The 26,530-nt window shown below is 42.1% G+C and overlaps 1 protein-coding gene and 1 long non-coding RNA gene across 10 annotated transcripts; one reads left to right on the top strand and one right to left on the bottom strand.

Annotated features, from left to right (window-relative positions):
- Positions 1–918: 918 nt before the first annotated feature.
- LOC108446117 lies at positions 919–8,503 on the bottom strand. The gene is made up of 2 exons (XR_001861224.1): positions 8,397–8,503; positions 919–2,374 (listed from the first exon to the last, which is right to left on the bottom strand). It is a non-coding gene; the product is annotated as an uncharacterized LOC108446117 (long non-coding RNA).
- Positions 8,286–25,516, top strand: LOC103613850 (OX-2 membrane glycoprotein). Of its 9 annotated transcripts, none has more exons than XM_017731753.1 (6): positions 8,842–9,714; positions 9,936–10,017; positions 10,778–11,104; positions 11,730–11,996; positions 13,814–13,930; positions 21,343–21,361. In XM_017731753.1, exons 1-5 carry the CDS (start codon positions 9,652–9,654, stop codon positions 13,924–13,926), a joined length of 852 nt encoding a protein of 283 aa, XP_017587242.1. In that variant the 5' UTR covers positions 8,842–9,651; the 3' UTR covers positions 13,927–13,930; positions 21,343–21,361. The 9 variants fall into 9 exon arrangements, with proteins under 9 accessions (XP_017587245.1, XP_017587243.1, XP_017587244.1 ...); XM_017731749.1 differs by lacking the exon at positions 21,343–21,361 and adding an exon at positions 22,925–25,516 and having other exon boundaries at positions 8,843–9,714; XM_017731750.1 differs by lacking the exon at positions 21,343–21,361 and adding an exon at positions 22,905–25,516 and having other exon boundaries at positions 8,843–9,714.
- The last annotated feature ends 1,014 nt before the right edge of the window (positions 25,517–26,530 follow it).

Raw genomic sequence — 26,530 nt, 5'->3', positions numbered from 1 at the left:
GGTCTGCGTGAGACTTCGCTGGGGGAGTGGATCCTTCCTCCCTTTCTGCTGTTTCAGGGGATTGAGGAGAGCGGTAGCGTGGTGCTGCAGGAGTTGTGCATTGGGCTCCAGAACTTTGTCACGCTCCAATCTGGCTACAATCGAATCTGCCTGCTTTCCCTGCTTCTGCCAGCTGCTCCTTGTTAGTGCTGAGATCGAACCCTGAGTTTGCAAAAGGAGCAAGTTCCTTCCGTCCCTCCCGGCGCCGGCTGAGGGGATCACGGCATCTCTCTGCCTCGCTAGAGCCGCCTGCGCCCCCTGCGGGCCGTAGGGCAAACACGGCGCGTAGCAGGCGCGAAACTTCTGTTACTGTGGTGGTGTTTGTTCTGTTCTCTTACATATCTGTGAAAAACGAGGTTCACTCTTCTGTTAGGATTTAAAAGTTTAATAAAGGACTATAAGGGACAAAGATAATAAAGCAAAATTCACGGCTCCGGGTGCCTTTGCACTCAGCCAAGAGCACAGCTGTTATTTCGGAGACACCCTTTACATACCTGTCCTATTGCATCAGCCTAGTGCATATTCATAATCAATTATGCATATTCAAACTTTTCCTTAAACTAGTTCACATGTTCCAGGACGTTTGGCATGGCTCTTCCTTGGGTCCACCCTGTTAGAGCATGCGCATTTCTTGGTTGTATTTCTAGTCAGTTTTTATTATCATCCTCAGAGTGGGCTTTGGTCCATGGTTTCTGCGGTAGTTGCTGATAGTTGGCGTGTCAGTAGCAGGGGTCTTTGACACACGTTGGTTGGATGTTATCCAACCAAGCAGACAGTTCAATTACCAACAAGCATAACTATATTAGCTATTTCACTATTATGTCTAAGTTTAGTTAACGACAGAAATAAAGGCATTAGTTATTGTTACAAAACTACATCTTTATAACAAAGCTACTTTAATATTATACATATAGCATCTATTTGTAACAAAGCTACTTTTACATATAGCATCAATTTGTAGAAAGCCACTATTATAATATGTATCTATTACAATAACAAAGCTACTTTAACATCACTCTTTAACATTTGCAGAAAGCCAATATTATAACATTTATCTATCACAATATCTATATCTATTTTCCAGTAAAGAACTGTTATTTCTTTTCCTACATTTTTACCTGAAAGCCCCCTAATTTCAAAGTTACAATAATTTGGAGGGAGGGGTCATCTTTCCATTCCAGGAAGATTCCTGCCCTCCTTAGCAGACATCTGTCTTTTAAACCGACATTGTGTCACCAAAAACCGGGAAATAAATTCTACAAGCAGTGTGCTAGGTTAGAAAGCCAACAATAATTTATTCATAAAAATATAACTTATTTGGTAACAAATTGCTCCTTTGAGACTTTAATGTAATTTCTTCAAAGTCTCATATTCACTTATTGTATTGACCTAGTCTATACAGCAGTATGCATTGCAACAAGTGATTAAGATCACGAGTAAGAACATCACAGTAAGTACAAACAGTTGTTTTAACCATCCTAAGCTGGGGAGCCACTAATCTACTTCATGTACCTTCACACTGTAATAAACGAGGGCCAGTTATCCACAAAAGTGATTAACTGGTAATTTATTAAAAGAAAAGAGAACAAAACAAACAGACTAGGTGGAAGAACCAGGAGGGGGAGTAGCCCTCTCCTCTTAACCCAGAGGCGGGAGGGCCTTGCTGTGGTAGGCTTCAATCACAGAAGGACCTCACTGTGAGAGACTCGAAGCCACAAGAGGACATGTTCCCAGCTGAACACGGCCTTTTATGCTCTCTTTCAGTCCTTCTGATTGGTCAGTCCTCAGGGTTGCTGCTTAGCGGCTCAGTTCATTGGCTTAGATTTCCCACTTCTCAGGTGATGATTGGCTCGTCACTAGGTCTCTCCCTCTCCCCTCACAGTGCGTCGAGTGATTGGTGCAAGGTCCGGGTTGGAGGAAGGCTGGTGATTGGTGGGTGCAGCTGCCTCTCCCAAGGCTAATGTAATCCCAGTGGGGCTTAGGGACCTTCCATACTCTATATCACCACCTCCTGGCCTTTTTATATCAACTGCAGTCCTCCAAACAAAGGGCTTCCACCTCTATTCAACAGTTTAAACAGCATAACTTTATACAACCCAAATCATAACATTCAACCATCCTACCTAACACCCGTACAACCCGAATTAGGACGCATAAAACTGCCTAAACTGGAATAGCTCCTATAGCAACACCAGTATAGATGGTTAGCAGCACTTGATATGGTCGCTTCCACTTTTCTTGGAGAGGCTCTTCAGTCCAGGTTTTGAGGTAATCTCCACGTTGATACAGATGGGCTGTGATATCCAGTGTCACGGGTGCTGCCAGCACAATGTGTCTGTGGAGAGAGGAAAACAGCTTCCTGTTGCAGATAGGTAAAAACTTATAAAATGAAGGCCTTGTTACCTTTGTAAAATCATGGCTCACTCCTGTTACTTTGGCTAAGTAGAAAAGGATTCTGGGTAATGACTCATCTGGAATAGAGGTAGAAAACAAGTTATGTAACCATAGAAAAACAAGTTATATAACCATCACATGCTCACATCGTGGTTTATGGTGGTTGGTTGAATTATATTTGTTGTGTTTTAAAGGAATGATACTAATAAAGGCCTAATTGCTTTAAAAGGCCTGGGTTTTGCAATAAAAGAGTTCCTTTCTGCACCTGCCTGGAGACTCTGTGTCATTTTGTATCATATCACCTTCCTATGGGATTTCATATATTCTGTTAGACTCTAGTTCATTCTTCCTACTTTCCCACTTGACTGAGGTCTCCATGGATTGTGCAAGTCTCACTTTACCCCTAACATTTTAGCTGGCCTTTGTGCTATTTCAGCAATGATGTGAACCTCTGTCCAGTGATATTCCCACTCACACTCCAAACCTTAGGATCATTTTCTTCACCAAAATCTTTACCAGCTTTGTTAGTGCAACAAGAAGAAACTTCTGGCCATCCTGAAAAAGTATCTACCAGTACCAATAAATACCTACTGCCCTTTTGCCATGGTGGTTCAGCAAAGTCTATTTGCCAACAGCCTCCTGAACCATTTCCTTTCTTAACAGTCACAGGTGTAGGATATCTTATTTCATGTGCATTGTTCTTTAAGTGTTTGGCACTTTTTAGGAATGCTTTTTATGATACCAGTCATATGTTCAAAACCTGAGGCTTCATTGCTTCTGCCATAGACTCTACTCCTCAGTGAATTACCATAGGTCCTTCCCCTGTGATTTTCCTCATAAGGTGTTGAGGAATTATTACTTGTTTGCTGGGTGTAATCCACCATCCTTCAGGACTCTTTTCAGCATGTAACAATTTTGCCAGTTTCTCATCTTTAGCCTGATAATAGGAAGCCTGCTTGTCCAAATACTGTTATTTCTCAGGTAAGACCAACAGGATGTCCCCACCAGCAGCCTCCTTGGCCGCTTTGTCAGCCAGGCAATTTCCAAAATTTACTGGGGCCTGTCCAGACTAATGACATTTACAATGCTTTAATGCCACCTTTAAAGACAGCTGCACCCCCTCTAACAATCTCTGTTATTATTTGTCCATGTTTCACAGGGGATCCCTGGGAGGTTAACAGCCCTCTCTTTCCAAATGGTTCCATGGTCATGGACCATTCCAAAAGCAAACTTTAAGTCTGTCCATATATTTACAATCTTATTCTGTGAGAGCTCCAATGGTCTTGTCAATGCAATCAGTTCTGCTTTCTGAGCTGATGTGTTGGGGGTTATAACTTCGGCTTCTATTACCTCATGCTGAGTTACCACTGAGTTACTTGGATTTTTGGATTCCATTTTTCACAAAGCTGCTCCCATCCATGAAGAGTTCCCAATCCATGTCTTCCAAGTTCTGTAGGTCATCTCAACTACAGTATACCTGTTGAGTGGCCTGCAAACAATCATGGGCCAATTCCTTTCATTATGGGCCAGCTGTTAAGAGCAATGCTGGATTCAGAGGGTTAGTTACTTTTAACTCCACATCATCTTGTTCTAGCAGTACTGTCTGGTATGTTAACATCCTTCTTGGTGATAACCAGTGTCCTCCTCTTTGTTCCAACATCACTACAACTGTACAGGGCACAAAAACAGTCAATTGCTGCCCCGGGGTTAATTTTGTTCCTTCCTGGATTTGGAGGACTGCTGCCACTACTGTCCTGAGGCAGGCTGACCATCCTTTGCTCTTCTAGGATGCCAGTTGTTGTGTCAATATCCCCAATGCCAAATGCAATTTTTCATGCACAAATATTTCAAAAGGTTTTCCTAAGTCCAGTAGTCCCAGTGCAGGAGCAGTCAATAGATCATGCTTCAATTCCTGAAAGGCTTTCCGGCATTCAGGCTCAGTTCTTTTTTAGAAAGTGGCTCAGGAGTCTGACAGATATCCTCCTTTCTTTCCTGGCCCAGACTCCTTTGTCCATGTGAAACAGCAAATCTCCTAAACTGCAAGTACCCTTCCAGTTACAAGGTGAAGCCTTTCCACAGAACAGTTCACCTGAGCAGGCACAGGCCTCTGCAGTGCTGCACCAATCCCTCAGCCACAGGACAAACCCAACCAGCTCATTGTAACAGAGGAGCTTGCGGCCAGAAACTTGGATTTTTTATTTTTCAAATGTAATCTGTACATTTAATTTACTCAATACATCTCTTCCTAGTATTGGTATGAGACATTCAGGTATATAAGGAAATTGATGGGCTAACACCCACTTACGAATTCCAAATTTTGATGTTGAAAGAAAGGCCTATTTTCCTTTTGTTCTGTCACACCAACATGAATTGTTTCCTGAGTAAATTTTCCTTTAGGCCTATTTAAAACTGAATACACCACTCCAGTATCTACTAAGAAATTCTGTTTGTCATTCCCCAGCGTTAATGTAACCAGAGGTTCAGCTGGGGATGACACATCCAGTCCGCATCGCACATCTCCTAACATCTGGAGCCTTCCTGCCTGATCAGGAGCCTTGGGTGAAGTCCAGGGTCCAGCAGCTTCTGTTTGTCCCTTTCCCACAGACATTCCCATTTCCAGTGGCCCTTCTCTTAACAAATAGCACACAGACCTCTGTGCAACTGCCTGTAATTCCTTCTCTGCCTCTTTCCTATGATGCCCCCCCTTACTGGGCTTTGTTCTGCTATCGCAGCTTTCACTCCTAATTACTGTACATGTTCCATGCTGCTTCTAACAACTTACTCAAATCCCTAGGAATAACATATCCAATCATCACATACCTTCACAACTTTCTCCAGGTCTTCCCTACAAGTTCATGCTATAGGACTAAACCCTTCATCGATTTCCAAACCCAAAATTTTTTCTTCTGCTCCTCCATCAGCTTGATCACTTATGCCTCTTTTGCCTGCAGCTGGACAAAGTCCCCAGCTGCAACCTCATCTACTCTGTCAGCTCCTCTTGTCCCCTTGTGGCCTCTCATGGACCCTCACGGCCCCTCCCAAACTCTCTCTTCCATGACCATACTTTCAGTGTTTCCCAATACTACAAGCTCAGCAGCATGTTTAGGCTTTTTTTCTTGCTCTTTCTCTAAAGCTAAAATCACTTAAGGATCCCTTAATAACAAGTTACACTGTATGTGTGTGCATTTGTAAAACAAATCTACATACAACACCTTAACAATTATGGATTCCTCAGCTCCTACCACCTGCTGCAGTGGGGCATGTACTACCTGTGTGCCCCCCGTGCCCCCCTTATCTGCCCTGTTATGGGCTAAAACTTTCATTACCGTGGTCACTTTCTTCTTCTTCCAATTCCTCACCCACTCCCTGCCATTGTTCTCTCCTGTGCTCCCCTTCCTTGATCCAGTCTCCCCTTGTACACTGATAAACTGACACTTAAAGGGACTCCAGAAATTTTTTGTGCTTTTATCCCCACCCACACAGCTAACTTTCTGCTGGGAAATCTTGTGCAACTTGCACTGGAGAATTGCTAGGATCTCAAACTTTAAACAATTTAACATTTGCTTTTTTATAGAAGTAAGCCTGAGAGAGAGATGTCATTTATCTATGATCATGTGGTTGAATCACCAGCAAATGACAGCTGGTGGCAGATCCTCTGGACCAGGCTAGACCTTCTAGTAGACCCATTTGAGCACTTATGACTTGAAGATGCACTGCTTGAGCATGATGCTTAAGGGGGATATGCTTACTGATATGTGCAGAGCCAGAAGGGAGTTGAATCAGCAGAGCAGAAGTTCTAAGTACCCAGCAGGCAGTACTTCCTATAAAACTCACTGTGTTTGGTTTTACTGGAATCTGTGTCACTGACTCCATTTATCCTTTTTTTCCTTTTCCATGTAAAAACGCGGATCAGGTGTATCATATATTTGCCTTAAGCCTGTACAGGTTTTGCTGGCTAGTGGCTCAAATGGCTCTGCTTATATGAAGTCAGAAGTCCAGAAATCAAGGGAAGAATGAAGAAGTATATTAATACTGGAATGTGTCCACCCAGAAGGCAGAGGAAAGAAAAAAGAATAGACCTCATTCGTGACAGAAGGAATTTTAGATTGTTTCTTTCACCAGCATGCAGGGTGCATTACAGCTGAATAAATTAAAAAAAAGAGGAACAAAGACCTCTCTGGATTTTAGGACAAGAGCTCTCTACTTCCTCTCTTTTTCACTAACTTCAAAGGTTTTATCATCCCAGAGAGTCTGTGTCACCTTGACCATCACCAGCTCCAGAGAAGGTAACATACAAAGAACCTTATGAAACTTGGCAAACAGGTTCCTGTAAAAAGAAACAGTTGAGGTAAGAACACAGAATTGGGCAGAAGGGAATTTCTGTGCCTTGTTCTCCTCTAAATATAAAAATATTTTGAATCTTCCGCCACTGCTGGTTTGTCTGGATTATTTTTCATTTGCATCTGTCTGTCCTGAGGTTACCTCTGGTCTTTACCTACTACTTCAGTACCATCCTTTCCCTGCTCAGCTCTAATTTATTCCCTCTCTTCCAAAGAAGCAGCCCTTTTGTTTTCCAGAACCTTTCATCATTTTCTTCTCTAGGTTTCTCCAGCCCACTGAAGAAGTAATAACATTTGCCTAAATACAGACATTTTCCACCTCAGTAGATGTGAATTACTGTAATATATTGCTCAAATCCCCCAAAAGTCCCCTTTATTTTCATGAAATAAGAGCAGGAAGATTTCACTGGGATTTCCCTCCTTTCATGGCTTTGATGGCCCAGGGTTCTTCTGGATAAATTTGTTTTAAGCTGTGCAGTGGGCAGTCCTCTGGAGTTCCCTCTAAAATCCCCTCAGCTATAGTGAAGGCAGGTGAGCACAGCAAACTTACTAACACATTTTTCTCATTAAAACAAAAAGAGTGTGAAGGGTGTAGGTACATCAGTCTCAAACAGCTGGGGGGTTAGTTGCTGGCTTGTTTTAGAGAGAACAAAAAGGGGAAGACTAGCAGAGGGAAAATTAAGTGAAGACCTACTGACTGATTCTAGGAAATAGAAAGAAAGGTGGAAATAAAGGTAGTGGTGAAGTTGAAATTTTGTTGAAAAGCCAAGGGGCTTTGGTTAGTTGGCAGGGAAAAAAGGCTGCACTAAATCAAGCACGGTGGTGGGAAAGATGTCTCCAAGTACACCTCTACCCATCTGGAAGAGACATTGCCTTGACCTCCAGACGCCAGCGATGAGACAGCTGATCTGTTGGAGGCAGCAGAAGCTTTCTGTTTCTACAGGTCAAAAGGCACTCCTTTGTGCAATGAGGTACTGAGAGCAGCAGGACAGGCAAGGTTTAATGCATGTGAGCCTGGGATGGCCCGGGAAAGCTACAAACATCACCTTCTTCCTTAAGACAGTGTAGTCGATTGCCCCACATATTCCCACACATCTGTGTCTTAAATGAGTTTCTGGGTTTATGTGGGCAGCACCTTTGTCAATTAATTTTGGCAATGAGTTGAAATTGTGCTGTTTGCTTTTTCCTGTGAGCAATGATGGCTTAAAACAGGAGACCTTCTAGAGCCCGGCGAGATAAATATTGCAACTGATATGAACAGCGTATGAACATGTGCATATGTATGAAAGCATCTGAAGAAAGAGCAGACACTGAATGTCCTGTATTTATCACTAAGAATGCTGTTTCTAATTAATCAGACTGGGAAATGGGTTGTTTCTGTCAAGCCTGTGACAAGGCCTGATAAGTTATCCCTGTTGTAATTTTATCATTGGAAAATCCTAATCTAGCAACAGGAAGATAGCAGCGAGATTGCCCAGTATCACTTCTGCTGCCCCTTTTCCTCTCCACCCAACAGGAAGGTAGCAGCGAAAGCAAAAGAAGACTACTCCCAATTATATAAGAGATATAGCCCAAAATAATTTGTTACTGGGCTGTTATGAATACCCTCGAGGGAAAGGTTACCTCTGGATGAATAAGGCGCTCGCTGCTGTACTGGGACACTGCCAGCTCCGGCTCTGGGACAAGGGACAGACCGTGACGCCGGGGGCGAGGCGTGGGGACTCCCGCCTCTCCGGGGCTCACATTCCATCTTTTTCCCTGCTTCCATGTACTTGGCCGTGAGCAACCACCCCTCTCGCCGCCTTCCCCGGTCGCATTCCCAGGACTGAGGAGGGTTTCGGGCGGAGGTGGGCAGTGGGTGCCGGGCGCGGGTCAGCCTGACAGCGCCGCCGGGAACGGGACCTCGCCGAGGGCACGCAAGGCTGGAGCCACCGCCCGCGACTCGCGTCTCCTTCCTCCGTCTTTCTTAGCCGGAGGGTCCTCCAGATGCCGGGCTCGGTCAGCAGCTGCCTTCGGAACCCTGGTGTGACGCCAGTAGGGTGACAGTTTCTTTAAAATTGAAGTGGCGGGGGAGCGGTTTGTCCAGGGAGAGGCACAGCCGGTGGCTCAGGAGCCCTCCGAGATGCGGTTTGGGAAGGCGCAGCAAAGGATTTGCGCTTTACTTGCCCCAATCTTTAACCCCTTTTCTTCTTCTTCTTCTTCTTTTTCTTCTTCTGTTCGTTTTGGTTTTTGTTTCCCCACCCTGCAGTACCCGTAATTGAGGTTGTGACCTAAAGGGATTTTCTTTTCTTTCTGTGCCCGGTATAGCTACTGTACCTACACAGTATAGCCTCGTTCCTCATTGTGTGAATGCTTGTAGCTACCCCGGGTGTGTGCGATGGTGCATTAAGAGCTTTAACGGGTACTCAAGCAGTGAGGCAGAGGGTTGTTATTGAAAACTCTGCTTGCCTGCAGGTGTGGCAAATTTTTCCCTGTTTTTATAAACAATTCTGTAACTCCATAGTTTCTGCTTGCTATGGTGGCCCTTGATTTCTGCACCCTTGTAGGAATATCTATCTGAATTTCTTATAGCCATGCTCAAATATCTGACTACACAAACTTTTTTCATTTGGCTCGTTGCTGATGGGTTCTTGTTTCCTGATCCCACACGTAACAACTTGGTCTCTGCTTGTGCTTCGTAACTGGAGAGTTATATCAGGAGTTCTTCTAGCACAAAAATACTTTTTTCTTCCTCTTATTTATTTGTTTGTTTGTTTATTTACCACCCCACCTTTTTAATATAGAAAATGCTTTTTAGTTAATTCTCTCTTTTATTTTTTGCATCTTGTCTTTATAAGGTTTGGCTTTGCTTACATTCTTGACAAAAGATCGTCCCAAGATGCATCAGCTAGTTTTGCAGGCATTGGCAAAAAACTCAGTATGGGCAGAGTGTGTTACAGAGGTATTTTTTGCAAAATAATGTTTCCACTTGACTATAACACCAACTTCAGCGCCAGGCAGGTTTGCAATTCAGTTGTAGGAAACAGGGCAATAAGACTTGTTAAATCTTTCTGTATGACCCCAGAACTACATTCTTTTTCACATAAGAAATCTACTATTAATTTTTGCACCCATGCAATATCACCAGAAGATGATCTGTCATCTGTCCTTGTCTTTCTTCAGGTAAAGCAGATTTTCTCTTCCAACATGACTTTACGAGTTCTGGTTTTGTGTTTGGCATGTTCTGGGCTTGGAAAGGCAAATGGTAAGTTGAATTTTCTGAAATCCGCTTGAAAATGTTTGGGGAACTGGTTTCAGATTTCTGAGGCTTCAACAAAGTAAGAGACAAAAACAGGTGAAATACAGATTGCTGGTGCTTTTTGACATGCTACATAGCTGAGACAGGCATGGAGCTGGTAGTTTAGACACAAAACTTCCTGGAGTAGCATTTAGAGATGGGAGGGAGAAGAAGCATCCCATATCTACAGTGACACTGGACACCATTGTTAACCTGAGCTGACAGCTTCCAAGAGTGGGGCATTCCCTAAATAACTTACTTCCCTCCGTCTCAAATGCACTGTGAAACTACAGTTCAGAAAGTCTTTTTAAGGCATTTTGCTGTTTACTTCTCTAATAATGGCTTGGTGTGTACTTCCCTTAGGCATTTGATCTTCCTCTAACTCTTAGGAAACAAAAATTGAGTATTTGCTGAGAATAGAAAGCCATGAGCTGATTTAGTAAAACTTAAGAGGGAAGTCTGCAGATATAGGTACAGAAATAAGTAAGTCTTTTTTTCTTTTAAGTAGCTTAGAAGAAAGCTAAAGCCTCAGCAAATGTAAATCAACATAACTTCATTGATTTCTAGGAGTATGCAGGAGATGGACTTTTTTGCAGGGGAAAGCCATAAAAACAATATGTAACTGAAGGAGTTTTGTCTGTGGGTAATCCAGGCCTTAGAATCAACATTAGGCTTCTGAATATGTGTGGTATCTGCCCATGTCATTAACTGTTTACTATCACTGTAGTGGTTCCACAGGCTAAACACACAAAAGTGAGAATGGGTGACAATGTGACTCTGAGCTGTGCCCTGACAAAAGCCATGGATGTTCTGCAAGTGACGTGGCAAAAGGACTCCGAAGAATTACATGATAATATAGCTACATACAGCAAAACAAATGGAGTAAAGATTCACAAGCCCTATGAAGACAGAATGAATTTCACAAGCTTGGAACTCTACAAGACAAGCATAACTTTTTGGGATACTAGAATGGATGATTCAGGATGTTACAAGTGTCTCTTCAATGCTTACCCTTTTGGCACCTTCTCAGGAGATACCTGCCTGAGTGTTTTTGGTGAGGTTCTCTGCAGGGATATGTTTCTAGTGAAATAAGAGGAGTTTTCTCACCCACAGTATTTCCTTGAGTAGATTCAAGAACTGCAGTGATAGGAGCACCCCTTTGTGAAACATGATGTAGAAACAGAGCACTACTTCTGTGAGCAAAACTCTGTGGGTCATATTCAAGACTATTGTGTTTGTTTTGGCTCTTGCTTGTTATTCCATGAGTAGCAGCTGAAAAGCAAGGAGTGGGATCTCTCTAAGTCCTTGATCAGTCCCAGCTGGAACCTGGGCAAACCAACACTGCCTGTTGCAGTTTCCTTTTGCTGCAAGGTACAACCCCCGTGCTGTGAGCTGCTCTGCCAAACCCTACCATTGATAGGGAATTAGCAGATAGGACCAAGAAATGATTTTACATAACAGATTATTTTAATACTTGGATTTCAGATTGAGTGAAATCTTTGGGGTACATAGCTTCAGTATGGGGGATGGAGGGGACCTGACCCAAGGAACTCTTCTTCATTCCTTGCTCAGTGTGAATCCAGTAAGCTTTGCTCTGATTCATAATGGTTGTACTGCTACTACTGTTTATGACCAGGTGCTCACTGTGGTGATGACTTGTCTCATTTGTGTGTTGGAAGGTCTCAATGCATCTGTCCATTACAACATTTCTGAAGGTCGTTTGATAGTCATCTGTAATGCTGATGGCCTCCCAGAGCCCACCATCACCTGGAACAACCTGTTCAATTCTACTCCTACACAGAAGACAGTCAAGCACAAAAATGGGATTGTGTCCATCACCAGTGAACTGGAAATCTACAACATTCAGAGCATCAGTGCACAGGATTTGACCTGCAGTGTAAACAACACAAATGAAAAAATTGAGTTGCCTGTGAAAATAAAAGGAGGTAGGAAGCAGTACAAGCAACTTGTTAGAATTCTCTTGGCCTCCATGTTTTGCAGTAGCATGTTTGGGTAGGAATCTTCTGGGAAGTGGAGGGAATGAGATGTGTATATGTCAGGAAATCCTATTTGCATTCATTGTTGTCTTTTGGTAATAACCTGTCTTTGCAGTAATAACATATTGGAATCCTATCCAAGAGGGGAAAAAAAGCCAGACTAATCAGCTAGGGAGATACGAGGTTTAGAGGCACCATGCATTTTGCAGCAAGTTGAACTTAGGTTTCCACGTAGGCCTTCATATTTTTTATTAACAACCTGAAAATAAATATAAATATGTCAGCTGATATCTATGAGTAGAATGATGAGTAGAAACTCTATGGGTTGTTTGATGAATTCGGAAGTTTTGAAATTCATAACAAACTGTCTCTGAATCAAATGTTTCAGTTCAACTTACTGCATGTTTTGTTGTATTTAACCCATATATTATGTTCTAGTTTCTCTGATGTTTTTGCTAAGGAACATGTGCACTGCAGTAATGGTCAGGGAGGAATAGTACTTTCAGGCATACAGGGAGGGAGTCAGTTGAAGATATTTACATTTGGTTTATACAGAAATCTTAGATACATTAATGTAACATCTGAATATCTTGTAGGGTTAATTTATTTCTTCTTCCAACATTCTGTTCTGCTGGAAAGACTTTCACCCTGTTTCTTCAGATAAGGAACAGCAACATTAAAAGCTGAAGTGCCATTCTTAGTTCATCTAGGAGCATTGACTTAGGTGATCTAAAATTCACGTCTCTAAATCCAGAGCCTTAAATTGAAGACCACTTGTAAATTAGCAAGACAGGAAAAGTAGCTTGTATAGCTGTGGGTTAATTCTGAAATTACATGCTCAAGAAGTGGTTGTTATAGGGATAGTAGTAAAGAGCAGGAACTGATTTTTAATATCTGCTCTCTAAACATTCAAAAGCAATTTAGTTCTTAATTCTGAATTACATTAACTGAAAAAGCATATCAATATTTTTGTCCCGTCTCTAATATTATTCTGTTTTGGTCTTCTAAAAAGAAAATGTGTATCTCAGAAAGCAGAGAACTAAGACCATTGTTATTTCTTGCTAAGTGGGTAAAAAATCAGCTAACAGCTTGTTGTTTTAACAATCTTATATTTTAGAGGACGAGAAGTTCAAATGAATAGTTCAATGTTATTTTTGTTAAAAGACAATAGTTTTGGCTTGAGTCAAATAAATTTTAAGTCATAGAGTTTTCCAGCTAATGTCAGTGAACATTGAAATTGGCCCTTGTATTAGCATTTTGATTAACGTCAGTCAAATGAAGTGGCTTATGTCTAACCAGGGAGGAACATCTACACTCAGCTGTTGGGTAGAGCTATTTGCAGTCAGCAAAACATAGCCTGTCTTCTCTTCTTAAAATTAATCTTGCCTTTTCAACAGTGTTAATGTTTAAAAGTAAAAATAATAAAATTCTGGGTGAACAAAAACTCTTCTGAAATTGTTAAGACTTGTATGAAGTTCTGCTTGTGTATGCATGCCAACCACAGTTTCAGGTATGGGAATGGCAGTTTTCTTTGCCATGAGCACATCTTTTCTTCACATTTTCTGTGGGTAAGTAGTTTTGTTTTTGAAGACACATAGGTTTACTCTCTCTGCTGAGAAATTTCTGCTTTCATGTATCTTATCAATACCTTTAACCGTATCAGTGGCACCACTGTCATTAATCAGACATTCTCTTGGCTCATTTTACTTTTTTCTCTATAAACTAGATTAATTTGCTGTGGGTTTTTTGTTGTTTTGTTTTCACAGAAGAGGGATCTTCATTGCTTTGGCTGGTGATTATTGTGGTGATTTTAGTAGTCATCATAGTTCTGATTCTGATTATGCTGTTCTGGAGGAAGATAATATGCAGGAGGAGTTGAAGTGGTGAGTCGCTGATGTGTGGAAACACATGGTTTTCCTAGAGTCCATAATAACGTCTGATCGTCTGCAGAGAAGAATGAGACTTTGTTGAGATACCATTGGGGGTATGAGAGTGTCATATTGGACAACTTAATAATAATAAATTATAATAGTAATATATTTATGGTTTTTAGAGGTTGCCTCAGTTGCATGTAAGTTTAAGAGTTGTTTTGCCACTGCCAAGGGACAATTCAAGGTTGAAAATTGTGAGGGAAGGATCCAAGGAGAGCAGAACATGCTTCTCTTGGTTTGCTTTCAGGTAGCAGTCTCAGCAGAACTAATTCACTTATCTTTCACGTTTTCCCGGAAGCCCATAAAGTGTAGTATGCTCAGATTATTTTTGGCAGATGAATGAAACATTGGAGAGAAACCCACCCAGGGAGAGTGATGTCCTCTCAGGGGAAGCATTTTCTACTGGTCACGGCACCATCTTTGTATTTTTTAAGACAAACAGGGTAATATGATGAAGAAGTGTGCTCAAATTTGGCATGTGAGCATGCTTCCTAATGATGAATTAAGGAGAAGTTGCAGTCAGCATAATGTCTCTGTGTTTGTAATAACCTGGTCATGGATCAATTCAACTCTCTAGCCTTAATTAGTAGTAACATAATGAACAGAAAAAAACTGGGGGGGGGGACACACCATAAGCTTCAGAAATCACAGAAGTTTGATGGTTGTTGGTAGTTTCACTCTTGTTGGACTAAATCCAAACGCCATGTCTGGCTTTAAATTCCACTAATATATTTAGAAACACTAGCACATATTAACTCAGTTCCTGACTATTACCTGCTTCAGGGTGATAATGTGATATAAAGTAAAGAAATGTTTCAAGGAGTATCACACCTGTCCATTGCAAATGTAGGCTTACAGCATCTACTATTAAGAGGGCTTGACCTAATGAATCTGCTACTGCCACAGACACAAGTCTTCACTGAGAAGAAAGAGAAATGAACAGTTCTTACACCCCAGATATAATGTCTTAAATATAAAATGTATGTAAGACTTATATTGATCCTATAAAAAATACAGAAGATAAAATTTCTTGTTGAATTTTCAGACCAAGCCGGAAGTTAAAGTGCAAGGAGTTTGTTCTTAAATACTGCTTTTTAAAGGATCAGAAGAAAAAGGTGAAATGCTCACAAGAAAGATGTATCTTTATTCTAGAACAACCCTTCCAAACACAAATGAGCTTGTACTAAGCACGCCTTGGAGGAGAGACCATGAGATGGAGGTGGTGTGATAGAGCTTTGGGATCACCACTAGAGCAGATCTGAGACTGGCCAGGAAAAGAGAGTGCCAAAAAGCACAGGTGCTGCCTTGCAGTGTTTTGAAGCCCCTTCACTGCATAGCAGATGAGAAGAACCACACTGGGATGCTGTGTTTGCACTGGGGCCCTGTGGGGTATGCCCAGCCGCTGCCCTGCAGGGAAAGCCTGCTGAGATAAGGAGATTGCTTAACCTCCCAGCAGGACTCCCTGGAAAGGCAACCACTTTGCAGTTACAGTGAGAAGACAGACCCAGAATCCTCTGGGACACCCTATGCAGATCCTTTGTAACCCATTGGCCTTTACCCTCTGACACCCACCCCCTGTATCCCTGTAAAGCTAGCCCTCTGCCCCTGCAAGGGAGAGAGAAGCTCGTCCCTGGCCTCCCTTTGCTGGGTGTGGACTAATAAAGTTGCCTCGTGCAGAACAGCTACGCAGGCCTCTCGTCTCTCTCCCTGGTCTGGCCTGGAGATTGCCCCCAGAGCAAGAGCTGAAATCACGAGCTGAGAATCACCAAGAGCTGACAGCTTCTGTACAGGCACTCCAGCCAGCAGCTGAGGGAAGACACCGGGCCCCAGGAAGACGATCTCTCTCGGGACCATCTCTCCGGACCGGTCACAGCTTCCTGGGTCAGAGCTACTGACCCCACAGCCAGCTGCAATAGGGCCCGAAGCTGAAGCAGTGTCAGTGAAACACTGCTTGACAAGACTAGGATGTTCATTTTTAGAGCAGGCTGAGGATGTTAATGTGTGTCCTAGCATGATTCTGGCCCACAGGCAATGCCCTTATGTGGGTTCAGTGATAGGTTGTAACAGAGCCATCCCCAACAGGCACCGACAGCAGGTTTCTTATGCCATACACCACACACTAGGTATCCGGCTTGGAGCCCCCAAGCCATTTCATGTATCCTTGTGCCGTGACATGGGTCACGTAAGACATGATTTACTGCTGCGGAGACACCGCTGTGATGTACAACAGAGCCTGCATGTTATTTGGGAAACTTTGAACAGATCCCCCTCCCCTGCCTTGTAAGGAAAGCATAAGACACAGAAATGCATTAGTTTCAACTGAAAGCACTGTGCCTCTTTTTCCTTAGCTAAAGGCTCAAAGCTTGAAGTCCCACTATGTCACCAAGGGAAGTGGGGGCTCATGTCCTGCTGCCTGGGAAGATATCAAGATTCCTAGCCCCACATGTATGCCAACATGTCACAAGGTCAAGATTTAACGTAAATCCCTGTTCACTGGGGCAGACGGCATAAATTAGATAAGCAGTGTTTAGTAGTGGGTGTTTGTTGGATGAAAGTTTATCAAGAAAAGCAGGATTTCAATGACATCAGTTGTTTGTGTTCCTTCCCGTTTTTCATGGGTTTTGATTAACTCTGATGCCAGGATGTGACTTCTGCAGTGAGCTTGTGAGTCATTGAGTCTCTGTTCTTTTAATCTAGTCTAGTTTTTATCAGTCATGGTCTGTATCTTTTCAGTTGCTCTTTGGTCTTTAGTTTCAAAAATGTAATGCACTGAGTTGGATTGGTTTTGAATAAAGGCCGCATTACTTTATCTAGCTGATCATATTCCTTCCTACAGTGACCATCTTAGGGAAATGTCTAGTCTGTCTTCCTAATTTACATATGTTTCCCTGAAGGCATCATTAGTTACTTTGCTGTAAAACTTCAGTGGTGGCGCAGTTCGATCACTCTGTCACCATCTGATTTTTTTTTTTTTTTTTTTTTTTTTTTTTTCCTCCCAGGATGCTTTTTTCTGTTGGCGGCTAAGGGTTACTTACAGTTTATCTTGTATATGATTCCACTGTCACTTTCCTGGCCATCCTTAGAATACTAAGAATATCTGTGGAGCTACAGTGATTTTTAACACTATATTTACAGTGCGTTACCACTCCACAAGTATTGTGATGAGGAAATCCCCTAAACTTCTTAGCTATGGAGCCTAGTCTGGTTTTGTGGTGACTTGTTTTTTCCTTGATCATCTGTAAAATATATTTATGCTTTTTAAAGCATTGGTTGTAGTTGATTCACCCAAAAGGCAGTCATATCTTTCAGAAAGCCCTTTTCTGGTTTTATCCTCTATTGTCCTCAGATTGGTTAGAATGAGGAGCAGTGCTTAGGTACATGCTTTTGGATGTGCTTTTTGTAACAGTGCAATAGAGAGCTAACAGCACTGGCTAGAGAAGGCCAGGGTCTGGGGCTTCAATACTTCTTTTCATTCTGCACTAGATAACAAGCACAGCCTTTCCAGTCTTATCAAGATGCTTGGTTTTTAAAGTAAAACAGTAGCTTTTCCTCTGGGTGGCTGGGGACTCTTCTCTGACAAAGTTTCTTCAAAGTGCTTTTGCTTCTGAGAGTAAGGTTAGGTTTTGCTTTGCTTTTATTTTTGATGCTTCTTTCCTCTTCATGATAGATACTTGGGAATCAGGTCAAGAGCTGGGGCTGAAAGTTGATGTCCCATCCCTCAGACATTTGCCTTGTGTACCAGTTACAGAGCATACATACACTTTGGTTCTTCCTGATAATGTCCCCAGTGAAGTCCCTTCACAACATTTGTGGAAAAGTGACTTGTTTGGAATCAAACTGAGCAGCCTGTGTGGCAAGTGCTGACACACAAGCTTTGGAAAACTTACATCTCATCCTTTACCAAGTAGGCAGGCAAACCTAGCTGTGCCTATCACTCGATATAAGTGCAATGAGCAGGCTGCAAAGAATCACCAGTCATAACTTCTCCATGAAGCTTCTTGGTGCTGCTCATATGATAAAAAGTTAAATCCTTTCATTCCTTACTCAACTAATAGAGCTTAACTGTAGACCACATCAAGATAAAGCAGTCCAGTTAAGAAGCCAAGTGCCCGGGTAGAAGCAAAATAAAGGCTATTAGCCTGAATAAATTCCTGTGACTTACCTGCCATTTATGTGTCTTGACTTGAATGCTTTCCATAGCATCACATGCTTATTTCATGGCTTGCAGGATACTCATATTTCAGCCTGGCCAATTAAAAAGCCTTGTAGTTAATTCTCAGGATCTAGCAATCTGCAGGGAGATAAAATTCCACGCATAAGTTTTTCCTGGAGGCTTGTGGTAACCTGTGAGGAAGGACTACTTCACAAATGCATATAAAGGCCAGAATGGGTATTTTGGGTTTGGTTTGGTTTTTAAGAATTGGTATGTTGATCTCTTTTGGGTAGCTTATATAGGTTTTGCCATGTGGAAAGCTTCAGAAATAGTCAAATAGTATGCTTTTGTTTAAAAAAACTATAACAAGAGGAAAAAAAGAATGAGGCTTCTAATTGAATAGATATGATATTGAATAGTTAAGGAAGTTGAACAGAATATGTTAACATGGAAGAAGAAAACTTGAAGAGTCATAAAAGAAGAGACTAGACCAGGCCAAAAATTCCATTCTGCAGAAAGCAGCAGCACAGAAACGTGTTCTTCCTGTTTGGAAATCAAAACATTCAGGTTTTCTTCAAGAAGAGATTTTATGGAACTCAGGTGTAAGCAGCATTGTCTTTGCCACTTAGCACTATGGTTTACTTGACCAGGTGGTGTTCAGTCAAAGGTTGGACTTGATGATCTTGGAAGCCTTTCCCAACCTTAATGATTCTACGATTGTATCTGAACACAACCAGCTATCTGTATTCCAAAGAAATGCAGAACCTCAATGTGCTTCATATGTTACACAGGTACTACAAAACAGGTTCAAAATTTGTTATGAGCTGGAGATCACTTAATACCCTGAATAGGAATTTAAGATGCCCTGATTGTTACCTTTTGAAGTTTGATAGTTGCTACAAATAGTATAGAATCAGGTCCGGTAAGTGTAAAATAGCAACTTGGCTGATCAGCTATAATATGTGGGTATGAGAAACTGTTAGGCTTTTAGGAGTTCTCCTTTTGTTTTTCTTTTTCTCTTAAGGAATTTCCCCATACATGTTGCTAGGAGACAATAATTACTGGATACTTAAGAGAGACAAAAAGACCGGGCCACAGGGGGAGGGGTCCAGATGGCTGCCCTCTTTTACCTGGGATTTTCTCGTGTGGGGCAGAGATGCCGCATGATCTGGACTGGGAAAAGGAGGTTGAGTGCAGCCCCTAGCTCTCTTGTTCTCCTGGCGTTCAGAGGGGAGAGAGGCTGCTGTCGTTGTGGAGAGACTTTGTCGGTGCTGCGGGCATCTGCCTTCTGCTGCCTTTCTTCTACCGTCAGTGGAGCTTGCTCACTGGAGCAGCTGTTGCACTGGGACCCTATTTAACACCCTACCTCACTAAAAGAGGTATCACCACCTGCTCAAGTGCCTCAGGGGACCCCGGGATCCCAAACTTGCCTTTCCCTGACCCACTGGGAGTCGGGGCCGTGGCTGTCCTGCCCCTGCGGTTCCTTTGCCACTGCTCCAAGTCTTCGCTACACTGTAGCTCCATACACCCTACCTGCCGAAACATTCCAGGGTTTCTGCTGCAGCTCCGGAGTTTGATAGCATCTCATCTGCCACACGGGATTTTGTGTTCATCCCTGCTGTTCCAGCCTGCTGTTCCCAAAGGTCTTGCTTGGGTGCCGGGATCGGCTGCCCCAAATGGTTTGTGAAGCCTTTCTTCCATCCCTTCCCAGGATCCCAAGCCACCATTACCATGTGCTCCTCAAGCTCACTCCAGAGAGCCCCCTGCAGCTGCAGGGGTTTTTGGGCTCCTGGTTCTGTTTGTTATTACTGGCATAGTTATTGTTGTTTGTTTGCCTTGTTTTATATATATATATATATATGTATATATAAGTAAGTAACTGTTATTCCTATCGTCATATCTTTGCCTGAAAGCTCCTTAATTTCAAAATTATAATAATTCGGAGGGAAGGGGGTTGTATTTTCCATTACAAGGGAGGCTCCTGCCTTCCTTAGCAGACACCTGTCTTTCAAACCAAGACAGAAACCCAAATTCTGGTGGCCAAATATGTCCTGGAAGTCTGGGAAAAAAATATTATGCAGGAAATTCCAGGTTTTGGGAAACATTATAAGAACAAGTACTCAGTTACACTTTTCATTGCTTTGTTTATAGTAAAGGTAGTCATTAATTCTGGAAGAGTCATTATAGCAGTATTCTCTAGTCTGTATTCAGTTTAGGGAAGGTTCTGTTTCTAAGATCTAGCTTAAAAACTGCAACATTTCTTATCTTATGACGTGACATGTTTCTTCAGTTGATTTGCTTTGACATCTCGTTTTCTTACTAGCAAGAGACTCGCTAGTTGAGAAAATATAGTAGCAGCTTAGTTTCAGGAGAATTTTCAGAATCATTTTTCTGGAGAAGACCACTAAATACCAGACTTTCAGATTATAAACTTGGGACATAACTCCCTCTTTCATGAGGCAGATGGATATAACACACTTCCTTTGCTCACAGAGGAATGGGTTTCTAGCAGTCACGTCCCAGCTGGTGAGGCTCATTTTAGAGAAACTTGGTTTGCTCTCATGTGTGGCTTTAATGGAAGCAGGAGATTATATTTGTCCTATTTTGAATTCCTGCAAAATAGCAAAAAATGTGCAGCGAATATACGACAGCCTCATTCCTTTACCCTTCTTAATACTATACCAAAAAACCACCCCAAACCCAAGCCAACCAACCAAACAAAAATCCCAAAACCCAAAAATGCCACAGTGTAAAAACAGTATAGCCAAACAGACCTAAACAGAGCTACTGAGGGGAGGAATTAAATAACCAAACAACAGCCCTCATGACAAAAATGGGTAATTCAGTGAAAGGGTAATTCTGCTGCCAGGCTGCCCAGCAGGTTTCCCACAGAGGTAAATATTTTGCAACTCAAGTGAAGATGTTTTCTGCATTTAATCACTCACTGTTTCCAGACAGCTCTTGTTCCCTAGTGTCTTGGGGTGACTTTATGATGTGTATCCCATATCACTGCCCTATGCCCAGAAATTAATTCTTGTGCCTTTCTATGCCTTTAAACTGAGCCTGAGAGGGGGAAGGGAAACAAAAACTGAGCAAAACTTTTTCAAAGCAGTTTGCAGCTTGTTCAAGGTCAGACAGAGATAGCGACTTTTTTTTCCCAGCCAGCTTTCAACCAGGTTTTCTTTCAGTCTTTTTGTTTTTCCTTCTCCAGAGAGAGACTGAGAGTTGGACTTTTTTTCCTTCCCTGGAATTTCGGATTTTTTCCCTTTTTCCATGGATTGCTTCAATATCAGAACACATTGGGAGGACTTTCCACCGAGCACAGAGGGCCTGGCCCTAGGCCAAGCCCCAGCTTCGAGGAGACCAAAGGGAGGACTCTAATACTTTCCCAGGTTTTTTCTTCACAGCAAAAGATTTTATTATTTAGCATTATTTTCCTCTTCCAGTGTGTTTGTTAATAAATAGTTTTTATCTCTTTCACTTTCCTTCGAGGAAAATTTTTTTTTTCCCGAACCTGGTGGGCGAGGGGTGGTTGTGCCTTCTCTCAGAGGATATATTTCTAAATTTGACCAAACCAGAACACCTAGTAATTCCACTTAATTTTCTGTTCACAGAAACGTGCAGTACCCTCTGGTCTGTATCATATATAGAGGGAGGATGGGCACACTTTCCAAGCTTTCCACACTTTAGTGCTACCTGTGCAGCACAGGGATGGCTGGTGCTTTGTTTGTTTTCCCTGACATGTTTTGCTGGGAAAAGCATGCTCCTTATTGTGCTTTCCATTCAGAAGAGCCAGGAAAAGGGTGTGGCAGAGGAGGAAGGAGGGAAAGGTCACAGTTCTGGTCTCCTGGGCCATGGCTGGGGTTTTTGTCTGTAAGGATGAAATAAATCCTGTTTTGCTACTGACAGGATGAAGGTAGTGGTGTAGGAAACATCTTGGAGTTTGTCCTGCCCATCTAAACAGAAGGCAATGAAATCTATGCTACTAAGACACAAAGCCCTTTCTTGGCGAACAGGGAGGCATTTAGTATATGTGAGCAATACAATTTCTATCTTGTGCATCATATTTGTGCTCATATTTCATCATGAAGTAATCTTCTGGTCCTTCCTTCTTTTCATTCCAACAATAGGGCTTTGTATATAACCAGAAAATAAAATGCCTGGGAGATGAAAGGGAGAAAAAATAGCATTCCTGTGATATGTGAATAGTTGCCTCACTGTTTCAATTTCTCATTCACTTCCTTGGTAAGAATTATTTATATATGCGATTCCAAAATACTTTACAAAATGCTTTGCATGTATGCAGGGTTATTAGATAAGGAACTTCTTTCATACCCCTCTACATGAAAAGTAAAGATGCCATATATTTTATTATTGTCTTCAAAGCCAAGTAAAGGTAGAGTTACAAACTGGATCTCAAACATCCAAATGACATTCTGAAATATCAAACTATTTATATGCTCAATATATGTGTGTTAATTAATTATTGGTATATTATTACCAGTGAGAAAAGTTGGTTTACTTTTCACAGTTTACAAATCCTTTCAGGATTTTGTATATTCCTTATCTCACTGTCATATTCTGAAATCTGCAGTGTGTGTGATTTCCAGAATTAAAAAAGCAGGGAAGTTGTTCATCAAAGGACGGGTTTGTAACTGTTGCTCCCCACTTTCTCCACTGTGCATTTCTCTTCCTCCTGTCCCAACAGCAGCCACACTGCTAAGCAAAACCTGAGACAGCAACACAGTGGCCACAACTCATCCTGTCCTGCAGCTGTTTTTTGTGTTTTCTAGGATCCTTGAGGATTTCCATCCATCTACTGGATCATTAGAGCCAGCAGCCTGAAGCCAACATTACACATAATGACTTGACTGGCTGGAAAGAAGCAGCAATAAAAGGAAAAGACCTCGCATACACTGCCCTATCTGGAAGCTGAGTTGATCGCTGAAATGACTAGCACAATGTTTGTTATCTGGTCTAGGCCCTTAATCTTAAAATGTAGGACTGGAGGGACCACTTGTTCTGCTGCTTTGCAGAGGAGATTTTGCCAGGCGAAACCTTCTTTGCCCATGCCACTCTTGGTACTGCTGCTGGGCAACATATATTTGTCTTCTTCCAGTTGAGTTTTGAAAAAGTCCATGGATAGAAGCTCTGCAGACTCTCTGGGTATTCTCTTCCAGTGCCTAATTGCTCTTGCAGTAGAGAAGAATTTAATTTTTGTCAACATCTGTCTGCAATTTCACTTTCAGCAACTCTGAGTTCATGGCCCTCTTCCTGTCATCTGGTTTTTCTTCTCTTATCCATCTATTCCAACTTCTTTTTCTCTGTCTGGAAAGACCTACTGGACTCAAAATCAGAGGACTCAAACCACACTGGATTTGTCAAAATTACTGGGGAAGAGCAATAGGTCTCCAAGAAGGTGATTAAAAGCAGTAGCAGCCACAGTTTGGAAAGAATTGTAAGTAACTTATATAATATATAAATAATTTACTTTATTTGTCTTCTTTCTAATGCTGGAGTGTTTTCTTCTGGGTTTTTTGATTTTTTTAGGGATGTGTGTGGTGGGGTAAAAGATACGAGTGAGGAAGAGATGGTAACAAAGGCCAGTAGAGGAAGCATTGTCTTCTCCATCTTTTCTTTCCTTTCTGTTAATATCCTATCCTCCTCCTTGCTGAGCAGTCAAAAGGCATGGACTTGGTCAATAGTTTTTGTGCTCATCTTATGCACTGTTCAGAATAGTCTTCCCTGTCTTCATTCATTTTTAGTGTGTCTTTTTAAACACAGGTGAATCGCTTAGGTGGCCAAAAGCCATTATTCCATGGCTGGATCTCCTTGGGTGGTATGTCACACTCTGAGCTCACTGTCCTGTGTCACTACTGTGGCTGTAATGATACCAGCTGGCAGTCTTGCAGTGACTGAGCTTACTCATTTGTCATGCTTTTGGTAGCAGATAAAGACACTGCACTATTCTTAGGAGCTGGCACCTAATTCTGCTGCTGTCCCAGGCTGGATTGGAGCTTCTCTCCTGGCACACCAAGTAGCTCATCGCTGCCAGCCCAAGCTTGCTGGTCCAGCCATTTCCAGGCTTAAAATTCCAGGTGCTTGGCCCCATCTTGCTGGGCAGCAGCAGGCTGCTCAGGAGGACCGTGCAGTCCTGGGCATTGCCCTGCTGCTCCTCATCTTTGTGAGGGGTTGAAGGCTCCAGGTGCCCTTTGCCTCAGTGCTTGTTTTGGTTGGGACAGAGTTCATTTTCTTGATAGAAGCTACTATGAGGCTACCTTTCAGACTCTCCCCTTCCCTCCTGAGGGGTTGTGCAAGCAGCTGTGTGGTGCTTAGTTCCTGGCTGGGGTTAAACCGTGACAAGCTCTGAGCACCTTCACAGGTCTCTGCGCCTGCCACACAGGACGAAGATTGCTAAAAGCAAGCCTACCTTTGGGTGTACCTTCTTAGTGGCGAATTTTACTGACAGGATAGACAGATGGGAGGAGTGCAGGGAGTCCTCTGGTGATTTTTTGTTCAGCTGATGACTGCTAATGTTTAAGGTGTTTCTCAGTCTTCCTTCTGTCTGAATGTTTGTTATTGTATCAGGATCACCAACAATATTCTCTTTTCTTTTGGCTTTGATGAGCATTTGATTGTGTATCTGAAATACTCCATCTTACCAGAGTGCGTAGCACTTTCGATTGTGCTTTTTATGTCATATGTTTTCTAAGGGTACAAACTGTCAATCTGAAAAATCAACAATGGAGATTTAAAACTTAGGACTCAGTGTTCAGAACAACTATTTTGTTGGCTCTATAGCGGTGGCCTATCCAGAGTCTGGTAAAAAGTTTTGCGTGTATGTCTGCTTGTGTTACTGAGGATGTGAGGGGTGACATTTACTCTACTATTGTAGGCACAGTATGAATTATTTATTTGTATATTTCACTTTTTCTAATTAAAAAAAACCTGATCCAACCAAAACACCAACTGGTCCTTTTTTTTTTTTTTCCTATTTGTTTGGGATACCAGAAATGTGTCACTGCAATTGGGCTTTTTAGTAGTTTGGATTTATACTTTGCTTCTTTTCTGTACAGAAAGTGGGAGTTCATGGGGTTTTTGAAGTGTTTTGGGGTATTTTTCTTTTCAAAAGGTTTTGAGCAAAACTTTTGAGATAAACTTACAGAAGTATTTCTGACCACAGCAGCTGCACTTTAGTTCAGATTTGAAAATAACTTCAGTCAATCAAAACAGTATATTCTATATTTTTACAATTGTTGTCTGTGTCATGTTTTTTGCTTAATTATTTTTTATCTAAAGTTACGTGCTCTACTGATACATTGTCTGTCTTGCTTTCTGTACTTCCCTGGATGAAAAGAAGCCAAATAAAGCAAATTTGAACATAAGGCCACATGATTTCTTTCATTTATAGCACAGTGCTTGTGAGCTTTTATAAATCAGTGAGAGAAGTATCATGCATGAGCTCTAAGTGCATGAATCATTCCTTTGGGAAAATCAGGAGTGACCCAGTGTACTCTTTAATACATGTGGCCTTTTGGGATTAATTGTGAAACCACAATAATTTTTGTTTCTCATGACATCAACTTGCACTTTTCTTCTTAAAAGATGTGGTCGTGAGACACTTGAATATGGTTAAAAAGATGTGTCAATGCTACTGTATCCCTAGAGGATTGTGTCCTAGATCTTGAAATACTAATGAAAGGCAACAGGTTATTGCTTACCTAAGCTATATTTGTTGGTGAAATACAATAGGCAGTGATTTCCAGTGGTTTTCTAGAGATTCCAACATAAACTTTTAATTTTCTTAAGGAAAAAAATGGTTGCTGCTGATGGCTTCTGAAGAGCTCCCTCCTGTATGCTGGCCAAAAGTGCAAGTCTTGTTGCTGCAATACCTCACTCACCCTGAGAAATGGGAAATTGTAGTTTCTTCTCCTGGGAATTTGTTGCTATAGAACAAGGAATAACAGTTTTAAACTAAAAAATAGACAATTTAGATTATGTATAAGGAAGAAGTATTTTACAATGAGAGTGGTAAAACACTGAAGCAGGTTGCCAAGAGCGATAGTGGATGTCCCATCTCTGGAAACATTCAAGGTCAAGCTGGATAGGGTCTGAGCAACCTGGTCTAGTGGAAAATGTCCCTGCTCATTGCAGGGGGGTTGGACTGGATGGCCTTCAGAGCTCCCTTCCAATCCAAACTCTTCTATGATTCTAAGAATCTGACACTCTCAAATCAGTCAGGTTCCCTCTCCATGCAAAGGGAAAGCAGTGAGCCAGCGGTGCTGCTGCCCCGAGCACAGTGCCGGGCAAACTGTGGTTTTCCCAGGAAGAAGAGCAATGTTACCATGCACAAGAGCAAAAGGGCTGCTTGCCTGGCCCAGGAGCTCCTGGCAGAGTTG

Source organism: Corvus brachyrhynchos, unplaced genomic scaffold (genome assembly GCF_000691975.1).
Source record: "Corvus brachyrhynchos isolate BGI_N302 unplaced genomic scaffold, ASM69197v1 scaffold3, whole genome shotgun sequence".
NCBI classification, from domain to species: Eukaryota; Metazoa; Chordata; class Aves; order Passeriformes; family Corvidae; genus Corvus; species Corvus brachyrhynchos.
Note: the sequence above shows the minus strand (reverse complement) of the source record. Positions and strands in the feature narration are given on the sequence as shown.